This window comes from Rhodamnia argentea, chromosome 11 (genome assembly GCF_020921035.1).
Source record: "Rhodamnia argentea isolate NSW1041297 chromosome 11, ASM2092103v1, whole genome shotgun sequence".
NCBI lineage: Eukaryota > Viridiplantae > Streptophyta > Magnoliopsida > Myrtales > Myrtaceae > Rhodamnia > Rhodamnia argentea.
Window position 1 is genome coordinate 20,116,430 of NC_063160.1, and position 17,131 is coordinate 20,133,560.

Here is a 17,131-nt window from a genome sequence, read left to right on the forward strand (position 1 = left end):
AAAAAAAATTACCATCTGGATATTATAACAAACCGTCCGTCATACATCATGTTAAGGCTTTGAAAGAATGGGCAACTGTTTCTGTACAACTATCCAAATCGAGGCATTGCAATTACAAGGCCCTCCTATGTGGGTGAAACTAGGATACAAAAATTATTTACACTTCCTAGGCCGTAAAAATGTACACAATCGGAGAAAAAAGGAATAATCCTCCCTATTGTATTGTGGAAGCAAAAGGAATGTTCACATCAATCCATTCTATGTTACCTGCAACCAATAAGTTTGTTCATGAGGTGCTGAAGTTCAGTACTAACCAAGAAAATAGCCAAGAATAAAAACTGAAGGAAGAGTATCATGTTGACACCGAGTTGGAAAACACATTCAAGACAAACTTGCTGCTATGAACCTACAACCGGCATAAATATAGAACAATTGAGAAAATTCAGAGAAGTTTCGACTCACAGTTTGGGATGGGGTCTAGACAAGTGGACAGCTCTTCCATAATCCCCTTCCTCCCTGTGAGGAAACTTAATACTCGTCAATATTTCTTCGTTCTTCAATCCTGTACGTTGAATAAGAAGTTGAAATTTCGCAACTGCTCTATTGATATATTCCAACTGAAAGATACTGACTGACTATGAATCTACTCTTGCGGCTGATTAGGACCCATATATTTCTCCATAGACTCCCTTTTATGCTCTGGATCAAGGCTGAAAACATAAGATAACACATAAATCATTGTCTCAATATGACATAATATAACAAAGAATCAATATCAGAAGGGTCTTCAATTCAAGAAACCTATTTCTGATGCCAAGAAGAGCATAATGCACAGCACTCGCACAAGCAGACACTGGAGCTAAGGTGGCTGCAGGAACTGCCTGGAAAGCAGTTGATATAGCTGCTCCAGCACCAGCTCCTCGCTGATATTTCTTCAAGGGGGTTTGAACCAGTGCAGATGCAGACTTGCCCAAGCCGTCACTAATACATTCGTAAGCCTGCATGGAGTACACATCATTTAAGCTAATATAAAACAAGAATTAAGCATGTGTTTGGTATCTTGCCAAAGTCATAATTGAATAGATATGTGGGCCAAAAGAATCCTTGTGTATGGCAAACAATAGCCAAGCAAATTAGTAAAGTGGCAAGGTCCCATGCCCTCTGACTAGCAGTATGTCAACAACACGATAGAAGGTGAATTCGTTATGATAGCAGCTCAATAGTATCCAAAGACTTTGACCAGATTATAATTCAACGTCATGAATGCTTTGATGGTCCCATAAACGTGCATCATGATCAACTCACACAGAAAAGATAAACAAACATGGGGTGCTTCAACACAATCCATTGTTTGAACACAACTAATGAGCCCACAGCCAAATTGAGTATAGTTGTGAGGCACTGAAGCTATCAAATCAAAGGAATCTAAATACCAGAATCTACTGTGATGGCATTACTAGTACAGATAAGACATACCATGAATCCTCACTGTTAGAAAGAATGAACAATTCGAGTAAGAAACTTAAGTAGTTCTGCAAAAGCTGAACCAGAAGATTCAAAAAGAGTCAACCATAAATCATCAAATAAATATAAACCTGCTTTATTCCATGCTGAGCATCCTTAGGCTGATTAGATCTGACATTTGCACTTGCTCTACTTTGCAGAGGCCACGGAGAAGAAGGCGGAATACTCGCAAGAATATACTCTGCTTGCTGCAAGATATCGTGAGCACCTGCTGCCAAATGCACCCCTAGCCCCACAGCTTCAAGAGATATGCTTCTCAGGAATGCCACTGTGCCTGGATGAAGATGATTAGTAAGACTTCTGGGTAAACAATATGACTAGAGAATATGAAATAGAGAAACACAAACAAAAAGTTTCATTGGAGGCTGAACTTCTGTTCTCTTTGAATTACTACAATATTTAGCATAACATGCGGAAACCCATTCAGCTAAAGAACAGAAAGAGGAAGACACCATAAGCTACCAAACAAGAAAATCCTAAATCCAAATTCTCCACCAAAATGCATTACACAAGGAAAATTTCTACCGTAAGATTGTCATGCATAAAAGAACCACTACAAAAGACATGAAGATTTATGTATTCGACCTTCCTTAAGAGAATTCCAGCTATTACTCAAAAACCCGACCATTTTAATCAGAAATAAGGTCTATTTGAAGGGGGGAACACTGTGCTCCGTATTTCTCAAAGCTTCCAATCAGATTTTGTTTGCAGCTTTACCTCTTTGCAATCCCTTGAGTACTCTATGATCCTTCTTGTAATTCTCAACTGGGCAAGAAACTAACTTTGCAGCAGCACTTCCGACAGAAATCAAGGACCGGATGGTAGGTAGGCCGCGTAGTACCTTATGAATCTACACAAATATTCGTTCAAGAGTATATCAAACGGCAAGGTAGAACAACAAACAAATAATTACCCCACGCAGAAAAAAGACAGGGTAGAAAAATAAACAAAAACTCATCCCAAGCAGAAAAAATCATATTGAAAACCTGATTTTGAGATATATCTTCCAACCATTCCCCTATGATTGTTTCACAAACATTATTCCAGCCATACACACCAACAGCTTGTACGGGCTTGAGATGTAGCTCAATTCCCTGTGGCACAATTATATGACAGAATGAGCTTAAAAATTGCAAAACAAGTACCACCACCAGAAGTAAATGTAATAGTGACAGGATGCCTTATAACCAATTTCAGGACATCACAAAGGATCAAATTGCAGCTACTAATACTAAGGAAACATCTCTTTGGCATCCACAGACAAGACATACCTAGCGTTAGATTCACATATTTATGAATCAATTTTTACCCAGAGAAAATAATAACACGAGAAAGAAAATATCTATTAAAAGAAACACGAGAAAAACAGGGATAGTTACATGTACTTGGATTACCAGTTTTCAGAGAAGGTCAGACGAGAGCAAGTGAAAAGGGGGCAAGGATGCTTACATTTCATTGGGACAATCATAAGATCATTCACCAAAGGAAAAGAACCACAATTATCATTTGAGCTAAAATGAAGACAGTAGAGTACCAGATTAACAAGAAACTTGGCCATATTCCAAAATAAGATGCCACAACCTATAAAAAGTGCTTTTTATTCCAAGAGAGCAATTCAAATGACAAAATCTCATTGAGGCCATGACGACAAAGACCTACCTTCCAGGGAACCAGGTTTACAAGCTCCACATACTTCCCACCTCCTAGTGCTGCTAAATCCAGATGCTGTGGTATGTAATCAACCCGAACACTGAAAGGCTTTATGTCAAATTTCTGTCGAGAACATGATGTATTAGTCGAAAGTCTCAAAAAAAAGTGCGCATGATGAAAGCTGCCCATGTGAACAAAGAACAAACAATAGGCGATTGTATTTGTCTAGTCATATGGTAAGTATCTCTGCTTCCTCCATTGATTATTTGCAAAAACAGCCCAATGGTGGAGCCGGGTGTACATAGCCAAACCCAAGACTGGATCAAGACTCAATTAATGAGGTAAATTTAACGCTTCCGCAGAGGCAAATGGTGAGGACTAAGGACAACATTCAGAAAAGCAACATCTGGAGTTATTCTAGCTAACAACATTCAGTGCCATAATAAGAGAACTTAGCAGATAGGATCCATTTACCTGAAAATATGGAAGCAATGCCTCATCAACAATTGCTTTCCGCATAGAACCACTTTGGGCATTTTGCAGCAACACTTCTGATCCACCTAGATTATTTTGAACACCTGAAGACCAGTCCTGCGGTGGGTCTTCATTTCCAAAAAAAGAAATGAGAAAATCAAGCTGGCGCTGATGGAGGTGCAATCGCAAAGGAAGTAGAGCAATGCACAACCTAATAATACAAAAACAATTAGTTAGTGTTAAGTCTAAGTAGATACTATAATAATACTTGAGCAGGAGAAGGAAAAGAGGACCAGCAAAAAGCAGTTTGTCAGATCGTCACCATAACATTAAAAGAACCAGCTAAGGATTCTAGAATCAGAAATGGGTTCGAACCCCAGACATCATGCACACGTATCTCAAAACTCGATAGTGTGATACAAACACTGCATGCACTAACTCCGCTTGATAAGAAAATATGCATAAATATGATCGATGAATCCCTGCAGCGGCCCCAAATATATGACAAAAACACATACGTAAAGGAGGATTTCTTCTGTTCCAAAGATTGACTTTGTCAAATCGGGAACAGGGAGGAATATCTGCTTTTCCTTTGGGAAGCAAAGCACTATTAAAGCCGAACAACATTGTAAACCAAAGTGAAACCAACATAGATAAAGACTAAGACCAACTTATGCACCAGTGAGTAGGCTACTATCTAACTTTGGCAGCTATACAAGTATTACTGAATTCACATCAGAACTCTTAACATCATCACTGCAATTGAGAAAAGGGCTTTCCTTTGAACAAGGCTCCCACATAGGAGGACTGCACAGGGTCATCTCATCTCTCGCATAGGCAGCCCACAAACTTCAAGTTGCAAGGGCATCATCAGCATAACCAATCCAACCAAGTTGTTCCATCATGGATCACTCAACCTTCGTATACTAAACTGTATCGAGCTTAAGTGCCACAAAAAAGGAAATCCCCACCAAAAAATACCAGAAGAGTATTTGTCCGAAGTGGAGCATTAGCCCTCCCCCACTTAGTGGATAAGGCCTAGTTCTTGTTGTCGAAGTTAAGAGTTAATCTTGAATTATACATGTTGAGGGACTACGTCACCACTCAATTTCATTATAAGCATACAGATGCAGCCATGGACTCCATAAAGACTAAAGTGCGCAAAATTATCTACAGATACTATCATTCATTAAATCCCAAGCAGATAGACCCAGTGGAAAAAAGAATTGCAATCATGCACAAAACGAGGTGTACAAAGGCTTTTACCAATATGCCTATTAGCAGACCATACACCAGTCACGGGATAAGTGATAAATAAAAGCAAATGAGATCAAAGCCTTTTTACCGATATTCCTCGAGAGGAATCAAAGGGTCAGGCCTCACAGCTTCCAAATTGAGCTTCAATGCCTTTGAAGATGATTCTCTGGGATGATCTTTTGAGCTATAATATCCAAGCACCTTCAAGTTCAACAATGAAAAATTTAAATTCGCGCACAAGAAAAGAATCAGAGTAATTCTTTAGGAGTCAAACTTCCATAATTACCAGTCTAAGTGTTGCGTCTTCGCTTCTATCGTAGAGATGGACATCCTGTACAGAGAAAGAAAGCTTAGATACACAAAATCCACCAACTGGATAGATGTCATACTGACAATCAATCCCACACAGAGCTAGTTCTAGGCAAATTGCTGTATCCCTCCGGCGATTTTTTCCAGAATGTTCATCGGTCACTGTAGAGATATCCCAGTCAGCGCCGCCAGACATTCTCCATCTGACATTTATGTTCTTGACAATCACTCGGCCCACAAGCTTTCCAGAATCATTAGTATCTTCAGAACTAGGACTACAAGGTTTGCTTTCTGCTGACTGTTTCATGCTGGACATCTCACAGATGTCTGCAATATGGTTTTCACGGATTCTTAGAGAATTTTCTCTATACCATCCGCTGTCGCCTCTTCCAGCATTAACATTTTCTGCAATTCCACTTGTGTGTTTGACTATTGACCCCGAAAGATCTCTTCCTGCAGATAACTCTGATAGACAGAGTGGGTCTGGTATACAATAGCCTTCTATAACGTCCGGAAAGCAACCTTTCTGGATAAATGAGGCCTGACTGCTTTCCAATCCTAGCAAAGGCACTGACCCCCTTACTAATAGATCTTGAGATAGTGTTTCAGGAGCTGCAGTATCAAAATCACATTTCTCTCCAAGAAAGCTTTTCGCATTTGATTCAGAATCATATTGACAAGTTCTACTCTCATCTGAAAGAAAAGCATCCTCACGTATCTCATCCATCAATCCAATCACCAAGGCTTGACTCTTTGCATTTGCACTTGAAGAGTGCACCTGAGGAGTTGATGGCGCAAGATCACCAACAGAAGTTCTTACTTCAGCTTTCAAATGATTCCTCTCTTGTTCCTTTTGAACGTTATCCCACCTACTCTGCAAGTGAACAAGAGATTCTTCCAAATCAGGAGCGAAAAGCTGTTGAAGTTGTGTGACCAATTGTATCAGAGCCAAAGTTGAATCATGACGAGTTTCCACATCAATGTGAGAATTAGAACATTCTAGCTCCCACAAAGTGCCATTCCTGCAGTTAGTACTCAAATTTGCCAGGACAAGTGCCTCCCGAGCAACTTTAACGTAGCCAATCTTGTGAAGATGTTGCACACTATAAGTATCACCGTGAAGCTCAAGTTCTGATGCTGAGCAAATGAGAAACCCAAGATCTTGCGCTCTTATATTGTAATCAGTGTCAAGCAAATCTCCGGAAGTTGCATTGGAAATACTGAAGCAAGATGCAGCTATAATACATGCAACATAACAGTTGTCCAAGGCTGACTTGACACTTGAATGACTGAATCCAAGGTCCCCAACTTGTGAGGTGACCATCAGGTTCTTTAGATAAGGTTCATAGCTCAAACCTGTGTCGACCAAGTTTAAGGAAAAAGAAGATCCAGGAAGCTGTTGGCAATCTCCTTTCGATGAAGAACATTCACCAGAACCTTCAGTTTCAGAAGCTGGCAAAGTAAAGAAAGACAGTACCGCATCGAACCAATCCAATCGGCCACCTATAGCAACAAAAGTGCCACATCTGACAGTGATGGACAAAAGTCCACGGAAATTCACTGGATCCCACATATAGACAAAGTCAGAACCAGCTAATCCAGTAGATAAAGCATTGGATCCTCCCCCATCACCCCGTTTCATTGTTGAATTGCAACATGAGATCAAAAGAAACTCTTCATCTGGCGCACCAGTGATTGAACCCCACAATTTGCCTTCCCCATGTGCGAGCCAAAAGAAGTTGGCACCATTAATACCGCCAATATCCGAGACATTCAGTAATTCAAACTTCTCAATTCTCAATTTGAGCCGAAACCATGACCCGGGAAGTTCATTCTGTATCGAGCTTTTGATGTTGTCAATCTTATCAGGGTGAATAACAATCTCTACAGAATCACACTCCATATATATTGATGTCTGGCCAACAGAAGTTTTTTTCAAAGAATCAACATCTTCAAAAGCAACTCTAGTAAATCCTTTTATCACTTGACTTAAAAGACAGTTGAAAGCTTCATATTCATAGCTCCGAAGAGTAACTACAGCAGAGGATAAATGCAAATGCATAAGGAAACTTGAGGTCATAATTATATCTTGACGTATTTCAGTAGCAGTATCACCAGAATCTCCCAAAGTTGTTACAGAGGCAAACTCATATCCTTTTCCCATGAACTTATTTCTGCTCCTCTCCTCTGAAACAGCGAAAGACTTTGCTCTTTCGGCAACCCAAGCACCAGTAACAGGACCCTCCTGCCAAATCATACTGAATATGGAAGAAGGTGTGCAGTTGGCAACAGACAGAATCTTCAGAGAAGAAAATTTACACCCTTTAGCAGAGCGGCAGGACTTACCCCCATCATCGACCTCCTCACATGCAGCACTGACTAGATACATGTCAAAGTTACAGGCATTCAAATGCACAGAAGTTGTCACCATTGAAGAAAACCTCTTCTTGGGATTTGAATTGCAAAAGGGTGTGAAACTATCAACCTTCCCTTCTCTTGTAGAAAAAGGGGAATAAAAGTCCAGAGCAATAAACTGATCCCAATCAAAATAGCTCACTATATCATCTCTGCCATCAAAAGGAAAGCAGAGAACAACTCTCGCATCAGAGACGGTTAGGACACCCTGTAATCTCTCTCGTGAAGATGTGGTTGTAATACAAGTTCTAGGCCCTCTGTTCAAATCCTCAGGAGATTCTTGCTTAACCTCAGATTGAAAGTTACTCGAGAAGTCATTTACTTCAAGAAACTTCTCCATTTCCTTCACGAAAGCCAGCAGCTTGAGGATAAGCCGGAAGTTAACCCAAATAACAAACGGCGGTAGTGATAATGAGAATGACATTGGCCCTTTCGAGCTGCCATCAGACAGGCAAGAACTACTGGCTAGTTGGAAACGACCAAGTCCTGAAGTTCTCAGCAGCATTATTCTGATCAGATCATTTCTCTTTGCAAATGGAACTTTTGGAGCAGATTCCCCAACTAGATCATTTTCAGGAACATCCATATAAGAGGCACGCGGAGGAAGAGTGCCTAGAACTTCTGCTTGCAGCTGCCGAACACAAGGGTTTTGGCCACATATCCCATGCTTAATACTCTCGTCGCCAAAGAACATGCCATTTTCTCGATGACTTATATATTCATTCACCTCAATATGTTTGACTGTTCCTTCAAACTTCACGTCTCGAGGACATATCTGTTAATCTTTCAAATATTACGAATTAGTCTACAGGGATTAGGCAGAATCAACAGCGTACTGAAAGAGGAAGGTGTACAATTTCAAGAATCCTCATTCTTACCTGCAACATTAAAGATATATCCCTGCATTCTGCACCTAGACAATGATAATCAAAGCCAATATTTTCTTCATCATCATTCAACTCTGGAAAATTCCCATCATCTTCATCGTGGAGAGAGAACATAAGAGACATTCCAGCAATGGACACTCTGAGATTAGTTTCTATATGCTGCTGTTCTGCACGTAATTTGACAATCAAAAGTGGAACTTTGTCAGGCATTTGCTACATAAGATTGTCTTCCATTTTCATGCATTTCTTCTGAGCAAGAAATATCTCGTTTACCGTGATTGAAAAAAAGGAATGAGAAGGTACAATTATGCTACATCCACTATATATAGGTAGAAGAATCTTTTCACTATTTCCTAATGGAAAAGGTTTACCGCTAAGTTGACAGTAAAGCAGTCTACTTTCCTTTAACGTAAGCTATTTTCTCAGAGGCACCTGTCCAACATAGTGCAAAATCAGATACGTCTAATAGCTATAGCTCAAAGAATACATACCAGAAGGTGTAAGCAACGACCCCGAAGCCAAATTGGAGGCCGCAGTTATTGCGCTGAAAACAGAACATGTCCAGTTCCACATCCCACTGCCACCTAGGGCCGACTGAAAACTTCTCAATTCATCAAAGCACTCAAAAAATTGATCCACACTGCGCAAGAGCCAAAGAGGACACAAAAGGCACATTAAAGTCATTCAAATTATCCTGAAAATATTTCCCACTGTAAAGACTTCTATAAGAAAAACGAGGATGCCAAATGTGTTGGCATTCCAAATTGAGAAAAGCAAGATGCTGAAATGAAGTAGAGTGTGAAATGTATAGGACAAATAATTTAGTTCATAAGCTCCACCATTTGCTTCATTGGCCAAATAATGGAGTTATATGTCCCTTCATAAAAATTTCCAAGTTGGGTATTGGTAGTATCGTGCATATTTTTTACCAGGAGAGGTATGTTGTTTGAAAAGCATGCGTTAGAAAAATGAATATAACAACAGGAACAACGTCCAACCTTGCCCCAAAATCATCTTCCTCCTTATCCGCAACAAAAGGAACCCAATCTGAGATCACATTTGGCAAGTGAAGATCAGACTCTGTTCCCTGCCTCAGAGAGGAAGAAAGCTCAACAGATAAGCCACCATAGAGTGGTGATGCTATGTTAGTGGCCACTTCAGACGATCCAGTTGCTGATGAAGGGCTACCAGACGCAGAACTGAAATGAACATTGCTTGCTGACTTATGCTGCATGCCACACTCACGCTCCTTGCACAAATTAACAATTGTTCTCCATGAAAACAAAATCCATTTGATTGTACTTGGTTGAAACCGTAACTCTATAGGATCTATGGAAACATCTGCATCCACTTTTCTAATGTCTAAGGAACCATTCTTCCAAGGAATACTTAACTTTAAAGTCCCTGAAAATCCTCCTTCCCTACCAATCATTATTGGCACCGTAGAAGTTACTGGTGGTAATCCAGAAAGTAATCCACCAGAATCTGTCCCTGATACACTTGGAGGGCATGCTTGCCTATTAACATCATCCATGTGAAGCAGCTCAAGAATTGCTCCATGAAATGTTACATAGTTTGTCAGGCGACTGATTCCTAGAAAGTTCTCAGTGCCTACGTTACCCATCAAATGAGAATCCTCTGAAACACACGTTCCACACGCCAATTCTGCAACTCGAAAAACCATAGATCTGTGATGTGTATATTCTCCTTCATTTTGACTCGAATATGGATCGAATGCAATGACGACTTTCTTTATGGTTACGTTAAAACTGGTAAGCAACCATTTCACCATCTTTGCAATTGTCTTAACTCCTTCGTGAACATCTCCTGAAGAAGATACAACTGCATTCCCCGTCATCTCTTTCTCCGGCTTGCTCTGGCTGGGATAGACACTCTTGTTATCATCTAGGCTGGAACCTTGAGAACCAACTGCATCTGACATAAGGTTATCCACATAAGGTGAAAGCACCAATTCCAATTCGTCAACCTCCACCTGGCAGCCTTTACCCTTCCAAGGCATTCTAGCTAATAGAGAGCCAATAGATCCTTCTTTTATCATTAATGAAGACACTGCACCAAACTGGAAAAGAAGAGCATATAAGAACTTGCATTACCAAGAGAGCTAACTCGATGCTTATGCAAAATGTCACTCCAGCACGGTGTTCAACTATAGCACTAACTTAGTCGTTCAAAATAAGAAAATAAACTTCAATCCAGTAATGGCATGCAGATCACTCCATAATAACATGCATCATCTACACTAAAGGCTCAAGTAGCTCGCTTTTTATAGCAACAAAATCTAAGCGTTAGAAATCTAAATACTAATAGGAGGCGATTATTCATCAGGAACCGGCAGATAGCTGTCCTTCAGAGTGTAATAACATCCCCGTCCAATTATTTCGCTTTCCTCAAGAATCCATCAGTATACCAAGAACTCCCGACCCATAAATATCAACATTTCCAGAAAAACTGATGCTACATTAAACTGGCCTTAAGAGCTACTGAAACCATGAAAAAGAAAAGGGGGGGGGGGGGGGAGGAAGGGGGGGCGGTTTTCTACTTCTCCATCTAAGGGAACAAATTCCATGCTCTTAATGAAGAATTGGACTCGGCCGGGTACAATTGAACTGTTTCGGCCGACAAACAGAACAGAAACTGATGTATCCTAACTTCCATCGTATTCACCAACATAAAGAGAAATTCAATAAGCTCGGCTTACCTTCTTGTTAAGATAGTCAACATTAAGAGCAAGATCGTTGAGCTGAATCGTTCCCTCTCTCAGCTGGACATCGAGCTGGTCCAAATCAATATCTCCCAAAATGAACCGCCCCAACTTCTTCTTCAAGAGGAACTGGCAGACCCTCTTCACGGCCCACCGCGAGAAGATGGCCTCCGCCGACTTCGCTATGTTCCACGGAAACATCGTCCCCCACGAAGACCTCGACTTTACCCTCGATTCCCGCGCCCGAAAGACGACGAGCTCAATTCAGGGGCTTTGCGGGGTGAAAGGCTAGGGTTTCCAAGGTCCGGGACAAAAGGAGGCAGGCTCGCGATGGAAGGACAAGAAGCCTCCATGCGCAGCACGAAACGAGAGAGACGGCTGATCGCTTTCTTGAATTGCTGATAGGATGGAGAGGGATGAGATTAGCAGATATATGATCGATCGATTTTGTTATCGTCGTCGGTCGATGTTTTGAATTTGATTGATGGATTTTGTTTTCTTTTTGGTGCTGTTGGGTTCCGTGTCGGGTTCGGACTCTGAAGTTTGCCCCTAAATGATTTTGTACACGTCATTTGATTACGTTAATTACATGTCCAGTTTTAATTATCCCTAGTCGTTTTCATTTCTTTGCCACGGGCCATTTTATGTGTGTAACTTTCGAATTTACCACCCTTCAAATGATTAAAAAACCCTCATTTGTTTTTTTCAATCTTAAAAAAATGAATTTAAGTTGTATTTGGCCGCTAATGTTTTTTTTTTTTGTTGGTGTTTATCACTAAAGACCACCAACAAATACATTTTCAATTTAACAAGCGCATATGGCTTAGTACTTAAAAAACAAATTTTTTATTTTTAACGCATTGAGTTTACTACACCCGCGAGTATTGTTTTGGGGTTGTGCATAAAAGGGATGTCGGAAGTTAAGGGAAGTGAATGGCCGATGGCGTGGTATAATCTCGCCCATTATCTCTAAATCAAAATGAAAAGTATATCGAATGCACAATAAAATTCAAAGGACCTTATTGAGAAGGTTCATCTTAGGATCAAATCGAACCGACTTTATCGCTTGAGAGTCGCGTTGTGGATTTTTATTTTCGATTTTTATTGTGTTTTGTGGGATTTGCCAATTGGGAAAAACTCCTTTTTTTTTTTGGATCATGGTGGCTAACCAAATTCTACTTTCCGAGGAATAAGCGAGGAAGTATTTGGAGGGGGGAAACGTGTGCCGAATGGGTCAAAAGAGGGGCATCTTCATTGCTTTGCTTTAAGAGCAAGGGTGCAAACATTGAGAAGAAGATTCCGACAGGACAGGAAAGGGGAGTCCGCATATAAAGCCAATTAGCGGTAGCTGTTTCGCTCATGACCCAAATTATTAATTGTTTAATGGATCAAAGAAACATGTGCATTTCTTCCTTGCTTTACGTTATGTTTATATGGAAAAGATAAGTCCATTTGGTTGTAATTAGAGTCTGGCAGGTTTATAAACATTTCGTGTGCCGATGTCGGAAATTTATTCAGTGCATAATATATTCTAGCAAGCGATAATAAATTTCAAATATCAATGGGAAGTGAAAAGTCACCTCATCAAAGATTGACACCTCCAAATTCGTGGTAGCTCTTCCATCGCGGATTTTTGCAGCCATTTTAAGTGCCGGAGTTTTTCGACAAAATAAAAAAAAAAAGAGGCTTGGAGTTTGAACCTGGAACCCGGCACACGATCTTGTCCAAAGTCGAACAAGATGACAATGACGATGACGAGAATAATCTAATATCGTCCTCTGTTGGAAGCAATATTTCATATGATTCGAGTTCCGTTTGTTTCGCAGAAAACAAATCATTGCGAAAATATTTTTCAAAAAATAATCATTTATATCGTTTAAAGTAATTAATGAATTTTTTTTTATTATCGATAATAATTTATGTCTGAATATTTTTATAAACGATAAAAATATTTTATAAATAATTTTTTTAAAATAATATTTTTCACATTATTTATTTTTTTCGAAATAAACGAAACCTCAAATTCTCCCGGAACCATGGCGCAATAGCCTCTTTCTTGAAGCATATTATGTTCACGCCTTCTGAGATTCGGTACCAACATCGAGCCTTGTCTTCAAACTTCGAAAGCCTCGCTTGAGAGATTGGGCCAACTTCTCTTCCTGCCACCACCAGCGCGATACTATGATTATGCCGTACAGCAAGTCAGAAATTTTTTTTTTTTTTTTTTTTTGGGGGGGGTCAAACAACAAGTGAGATTTGTTGGGGCATATGCAAATTAGCATTTTTCCCTTGAGCTTTTACTTGACTTCAGACAAAAAGGTTGAATTGTTCTTTTTTTCTTTAGCATTCGCGAAAGATTAGTGCCCCTTGACACGTGACATCCCCCATCCACTCAAGCCAATGGCAACAAGCCAAGTGTTGTCAATAATGACACTTCTCTCGCAATAGCGTCAATTTAGATAAACGGAAGCGTCGTGTTCCAAAAGTGCTTAAAAAGCTACCGACTCGATCGTAATCTTAAATAGCATTTTCCTTCCTTTTTCCTCAACTTGGGTTGTTTCTCTCCCTATCAAAATCATATTGATAATTGATGATTTCCCCTATGTTAGTATATTGCTAATGACAATCGGTCATCATTGACGCTTGGATTGACGTGATGATAATATCAAACAAAACTCATAACTAGCTTTATTCTTCAAAATAAAATTATGATATCCTAAACTAATTATTTATCCAAAGACTGTTAGGTGTACCTTGAATATTTTATCAATAGAGTCGTTCCATCCCGGCGTCACTTTAGCAATCAATAGCTTTTCCAATAGAACACGAGGTAGCGGGATATGGAAGGGAACTTTGGGCTTTGTGGTTTTTGTTACATCTTGATTGAATGCCATTCAGACATGCGCTGAATATCCATCTTTATGCACATACATGAACTTTTTGGTAACTTGTGTGTTGTTGTTGTTGTTGGTATCGCCAAAGATTATGTCATTTGTTAACATCTCCTCGATTTTGCCTTTAGTATTTTTTTTTATCGAGTCTAAAAGACTGCATGCCCAACATTAAATTTTTAGTTATGCCGGGACCAACTTGGCCTTCTATCTCGAAGAGAAAAAATTTAATTAAACTGGGCAAAAAAAAAAAGAGAAAATGCGTATAAGAAATATATCCAACATGTTCACCTCTTAACCAATCGGAATTTCAAAAAGTTGGAATTGAGATTCCCCTATTACAGAGCAGATCATTTTCTTTTTCTCATCACTCGTAATCCATACAACACGAGTTAAATTCGAGTTACAAAATTCCTATCCCTAACGTATCATTGCAAAATCTTATATTTTATACGGAACGTGAGCATGTCAAAGAAAAGTCAACGAACAAATCTTTGATTTGCACTTTTTCTAATGCCAACCTCTATTTCAGTGACAGGGGAAGGATGGCGTCATAGAAGAGCAATGGGAATTGGGAAGCTGTCGGCTTGAACGCCAGCGAACGCCTAAATTTCACCAAAACTGCCGTGGAAATCACCGACGCACTTCCTCGAAGTAACGTTCCATCCCCAACCCCACACCGTGCGAAACGCCATCAGATCCAAAGCCATCCCGATCCGGGACGCCCGACCACCATTCGAATTCCCCTTTTTAGGGTTTGGTGCGCACTTCAATTCCACTAACCAACTAATTCCTAGGAACAAAAAGAAAAGGGGATAAAAGGTGAATCGAGAAGGGACGCAAACACATATCGGAGTCGAGCAAGAAAACGAGTAAGATAGACTGCAAAAAAAGAGACAGAATCCCAAGTACATCTCCAGAAATCTGCCAAGATCGTGAGCTAAAGACGGATAGTAATAAAAGCGAGGGTTTGGTTTGGTTTGGTGGTACGTGTCGATCTATTATTATACTGAAGCGAAAACAAGCCGGGACATCTTCCGGGGAGCACAAAAGAAGACTGCACATTTTTACCAAGGCAGGTAGGAAGCGATCGGAGTGGGGAGTTCCCCATTTCTACAATCCGTACCATGGCCGGTCACTTTAGCGTTTCCTCCACCGCACCCACGCTGAGGGGGATCCACTCGTAACGGCCTTCGAGCGGCACGTCGTTCACGACGTCGTAATTGTACCTGCCAAATGGAAGAAGAAACCCCAAAAAGGAATAAAGGGGGTTTGTTAAGTTCGTTTCAAGTAATGAAACCTCCAAGCGAAAGCTAAAATGCGCGCTGCTTATCCTGCGCACACTCACTTCTCCGCGAACCGCCTCTGCTGGCCCTTCTCCATGGCGGACAAGTACGCCTCAATCTCCGCCGCGCACCTCGACTTCACCTCCGCCGCGTCGGCGTCTGATGCCGGCCGCGGTTGCATCTCCGGCCTCCTGCAGGCATCAAGCGACGCCAGGGCATCTCTCCTGCGAGGTGTGGAGCGAGAGAGAACTACAGTTTCAGCCATGCGCATCGAAGCGATTCGCATCCCAATGGAAGCAAAAGAACGAGAAAGAACAAAGGGAAAAATATAAACCTGAGGTTGCCGTCGGCGCACGTCTTGTCCTCGGTTTCAATTTTCAAATTCTCGGCCTGCTACGGAATGTTCACAAATTTTTAAAGCGCTGTGTAGTCGTTGGATACAGATAAAATCACACTTGCGGGCCAAGCAATCCAGTGAAGCAGAGTTTTACGATCACGAAGATAGAAGATCAGAAACTGGAGTTTTGAAAATTATTCGGTGAGATTTGGAGCTAAATCGCTACTGGAAACTGTAAACCCCTCGTATTTTGAAGCAGATCAAGAGAAATTATGACAAAGGTTCCCTCACAATACGTCAGAATCCGCAAATTCTGGGCGAGAGAGAAAAATTCAAATCCCGAGTGATTCAAGGAAGGAGACAGTATTTTCTCTTAAGATCAGATATGCATTTGCTTTCCTTTTGGGGAACGCTTACGGCATCCACTCGAGACCGTTACTGCTCGGCAAGAGGAAAAACAGAACGATCTTTTTCGAAATTCAAAGTTCCGAAGTTACCTCTGAACCTAAGAATCTCTTCCTCTTGTTCGAGTTTTCCCTGGATTTGACAGTGGAGAGGAGCTGGTCGTACCAGAAGCAGGAGGGGCAGTCGCCGGAGACACAGCCGCTGCATTGCGGCGGTGATTTCTCCAAAGAAGCGGTGGAAGGGAGGTGGCTCACAACGGCGGGAGTGGAAGAAGGCGGTCTCGGCGATTCTCCAGAGCCGACGAGTGACATGGTTCTCTTGGGCGTACTTCTGCTGGGCGGGGGAGGAGCAGACTCCGTTGCAATTCTCTCGTACTTCATCACGAGATCTGCCATTTCTCTCTCTCTCTCTCTCTCTCTCTGGTTTTGCTATTTTTGGTTGCGTGGAAAGAGAGGCTCTCAGTATGCAGGGTTTTGAGGTTTAAGGCAAGGGGTGCATGACCATGACCATTGTCCAATTGATTAATAGGAAAGCCTGCTCATTTTCGAATGCTTATTGATCGGTGGATTAAGGATGACAAAATCAAAATTGAGAATGCGACATTCAATTGCTTAATCGAGTTTTATTCGAAAATTTATTCGACTCGATAAGCGACGAAGAAGAAGATTTATTTAAGTATTCACTATTAAATGGGTTTTTACGCGAATGAACGTGATTGCACCGCTATCTCTAAATTCCAAATGTCGCCGATCTAAAAGGACGAACGCGCGAAAATGGAGTTGAAAAACAAGTGGTCAAACCAATAGAAAGTTTTAGAGAGTTACTAGCCCGATGATATTACTGTCTGTTATTTATTATCGCATGATTTTCCAATCAATGAGTATTTTATGCAAAACACACGGTGATGATGTGTACATTTACAATTGAGATTGTACCGTATCTAACGATCTTTCGGGAACCGCTAGCCCGATAAT

General features: G+C 40.8%; 4 protein-coding genes across 6 annotated transcripts in view; 1 reads left to right on the forward strand and 3 right to left on the reverse strand.

Moving 5' to 3' along the window:
* LOC115735919 (autophagy-related protein 2) lies at positions 1 to 11,729 on the reverse strand. Of its 2 annotated transcripts, XM_048272902.1 has the most exons (16): positions 11,586 to 11,700; positions 11,236 to 11,406; positions 9,515 to 10,596; positions 9,008 to 9,156; positions 8,508 to 8,683; positions 5,192 to 8,404; positions 4,994 to 5,106; positions 3,649 to 3,859; positions 3,184 to 3,297; positions 2,511 to 2,618; positions 2,242 to 2,374; positions 1,596 to 1,798; positions 802 to 998; positions 633 to 710; positions 463 to 562; positions 1 to 267 (listed from the first exon to the last, which is right to left on the reverse strand). In XM_048272902.1, the coding sequence occupies exons 1-14, from the start codon at positions 11,589 to 11,591 to the stop codon at positions 644 to 646; spliced, it is 5,943 nt and encodes a 1,980-aa protein (XP_048128859.1). In that variant the 5' UTR covers positions 11,592 to 11,700; the 3' UTR covers positions 1 to 267; positions 463 to 562; positions 633 to 643. The 2 variants fall into 2 exon arrangements, with proteins under 2 accessions (XP_048128859.1, XP_048128858.1); XM_048272901.1 differs by having other exon boundaries at positions 11,236 to 11,729.
* The window catches only part of LOC115735585 (DNA repair protein REV1), an 870,695-nt gene that overhangs the window by 291,407 nt on the left and 562,157 nt on the right, over positions 1 to 17,131 (forward strand). The window lies entirely within an intron of this gene.
* The window catches only part of LOC115735903 (2-hydroxyisoflavanone dehydratase-like), a 16,972-nt gene continuing 9,563 nt past the window's right edge, over positions 9,723 to 17,131 (reverse strand). Inside the window, exon 4 of the mRNA XM_048272951.1 lies at positions 9,723 to 9,734. The gene's annotated coding sequence lies outside the window, so the exon portion shown is untranslated. The remainder of the gene's footprint in view (positions 9,735 to 17,131) is intronic.
* Positions 15,102 to 16,594, reverse strand: LOC115735974 (cyclin-dependent kinase inhibitor 7-like). Its single transcript, XM_030667459.2, has 4 exons — positions 16,250 to 16,594; positions 15,750 to 15,805; positions 15,478 to 15,639; positions 15,102 to 15,358 (listed from the first exon to the last, which is right to left on the reverse strand). Exons 1-4 carry the CDS (start codon positions 16,550 to 16,552, stop codon positions 15,265 to 15,267), a joined length of 615 nt encoding a protein of 204 aa, XP_030523319.1. The 5' UTR covers positions 16,553 to 16,594; the 3' UTR covers positions 15,102 to 15,264.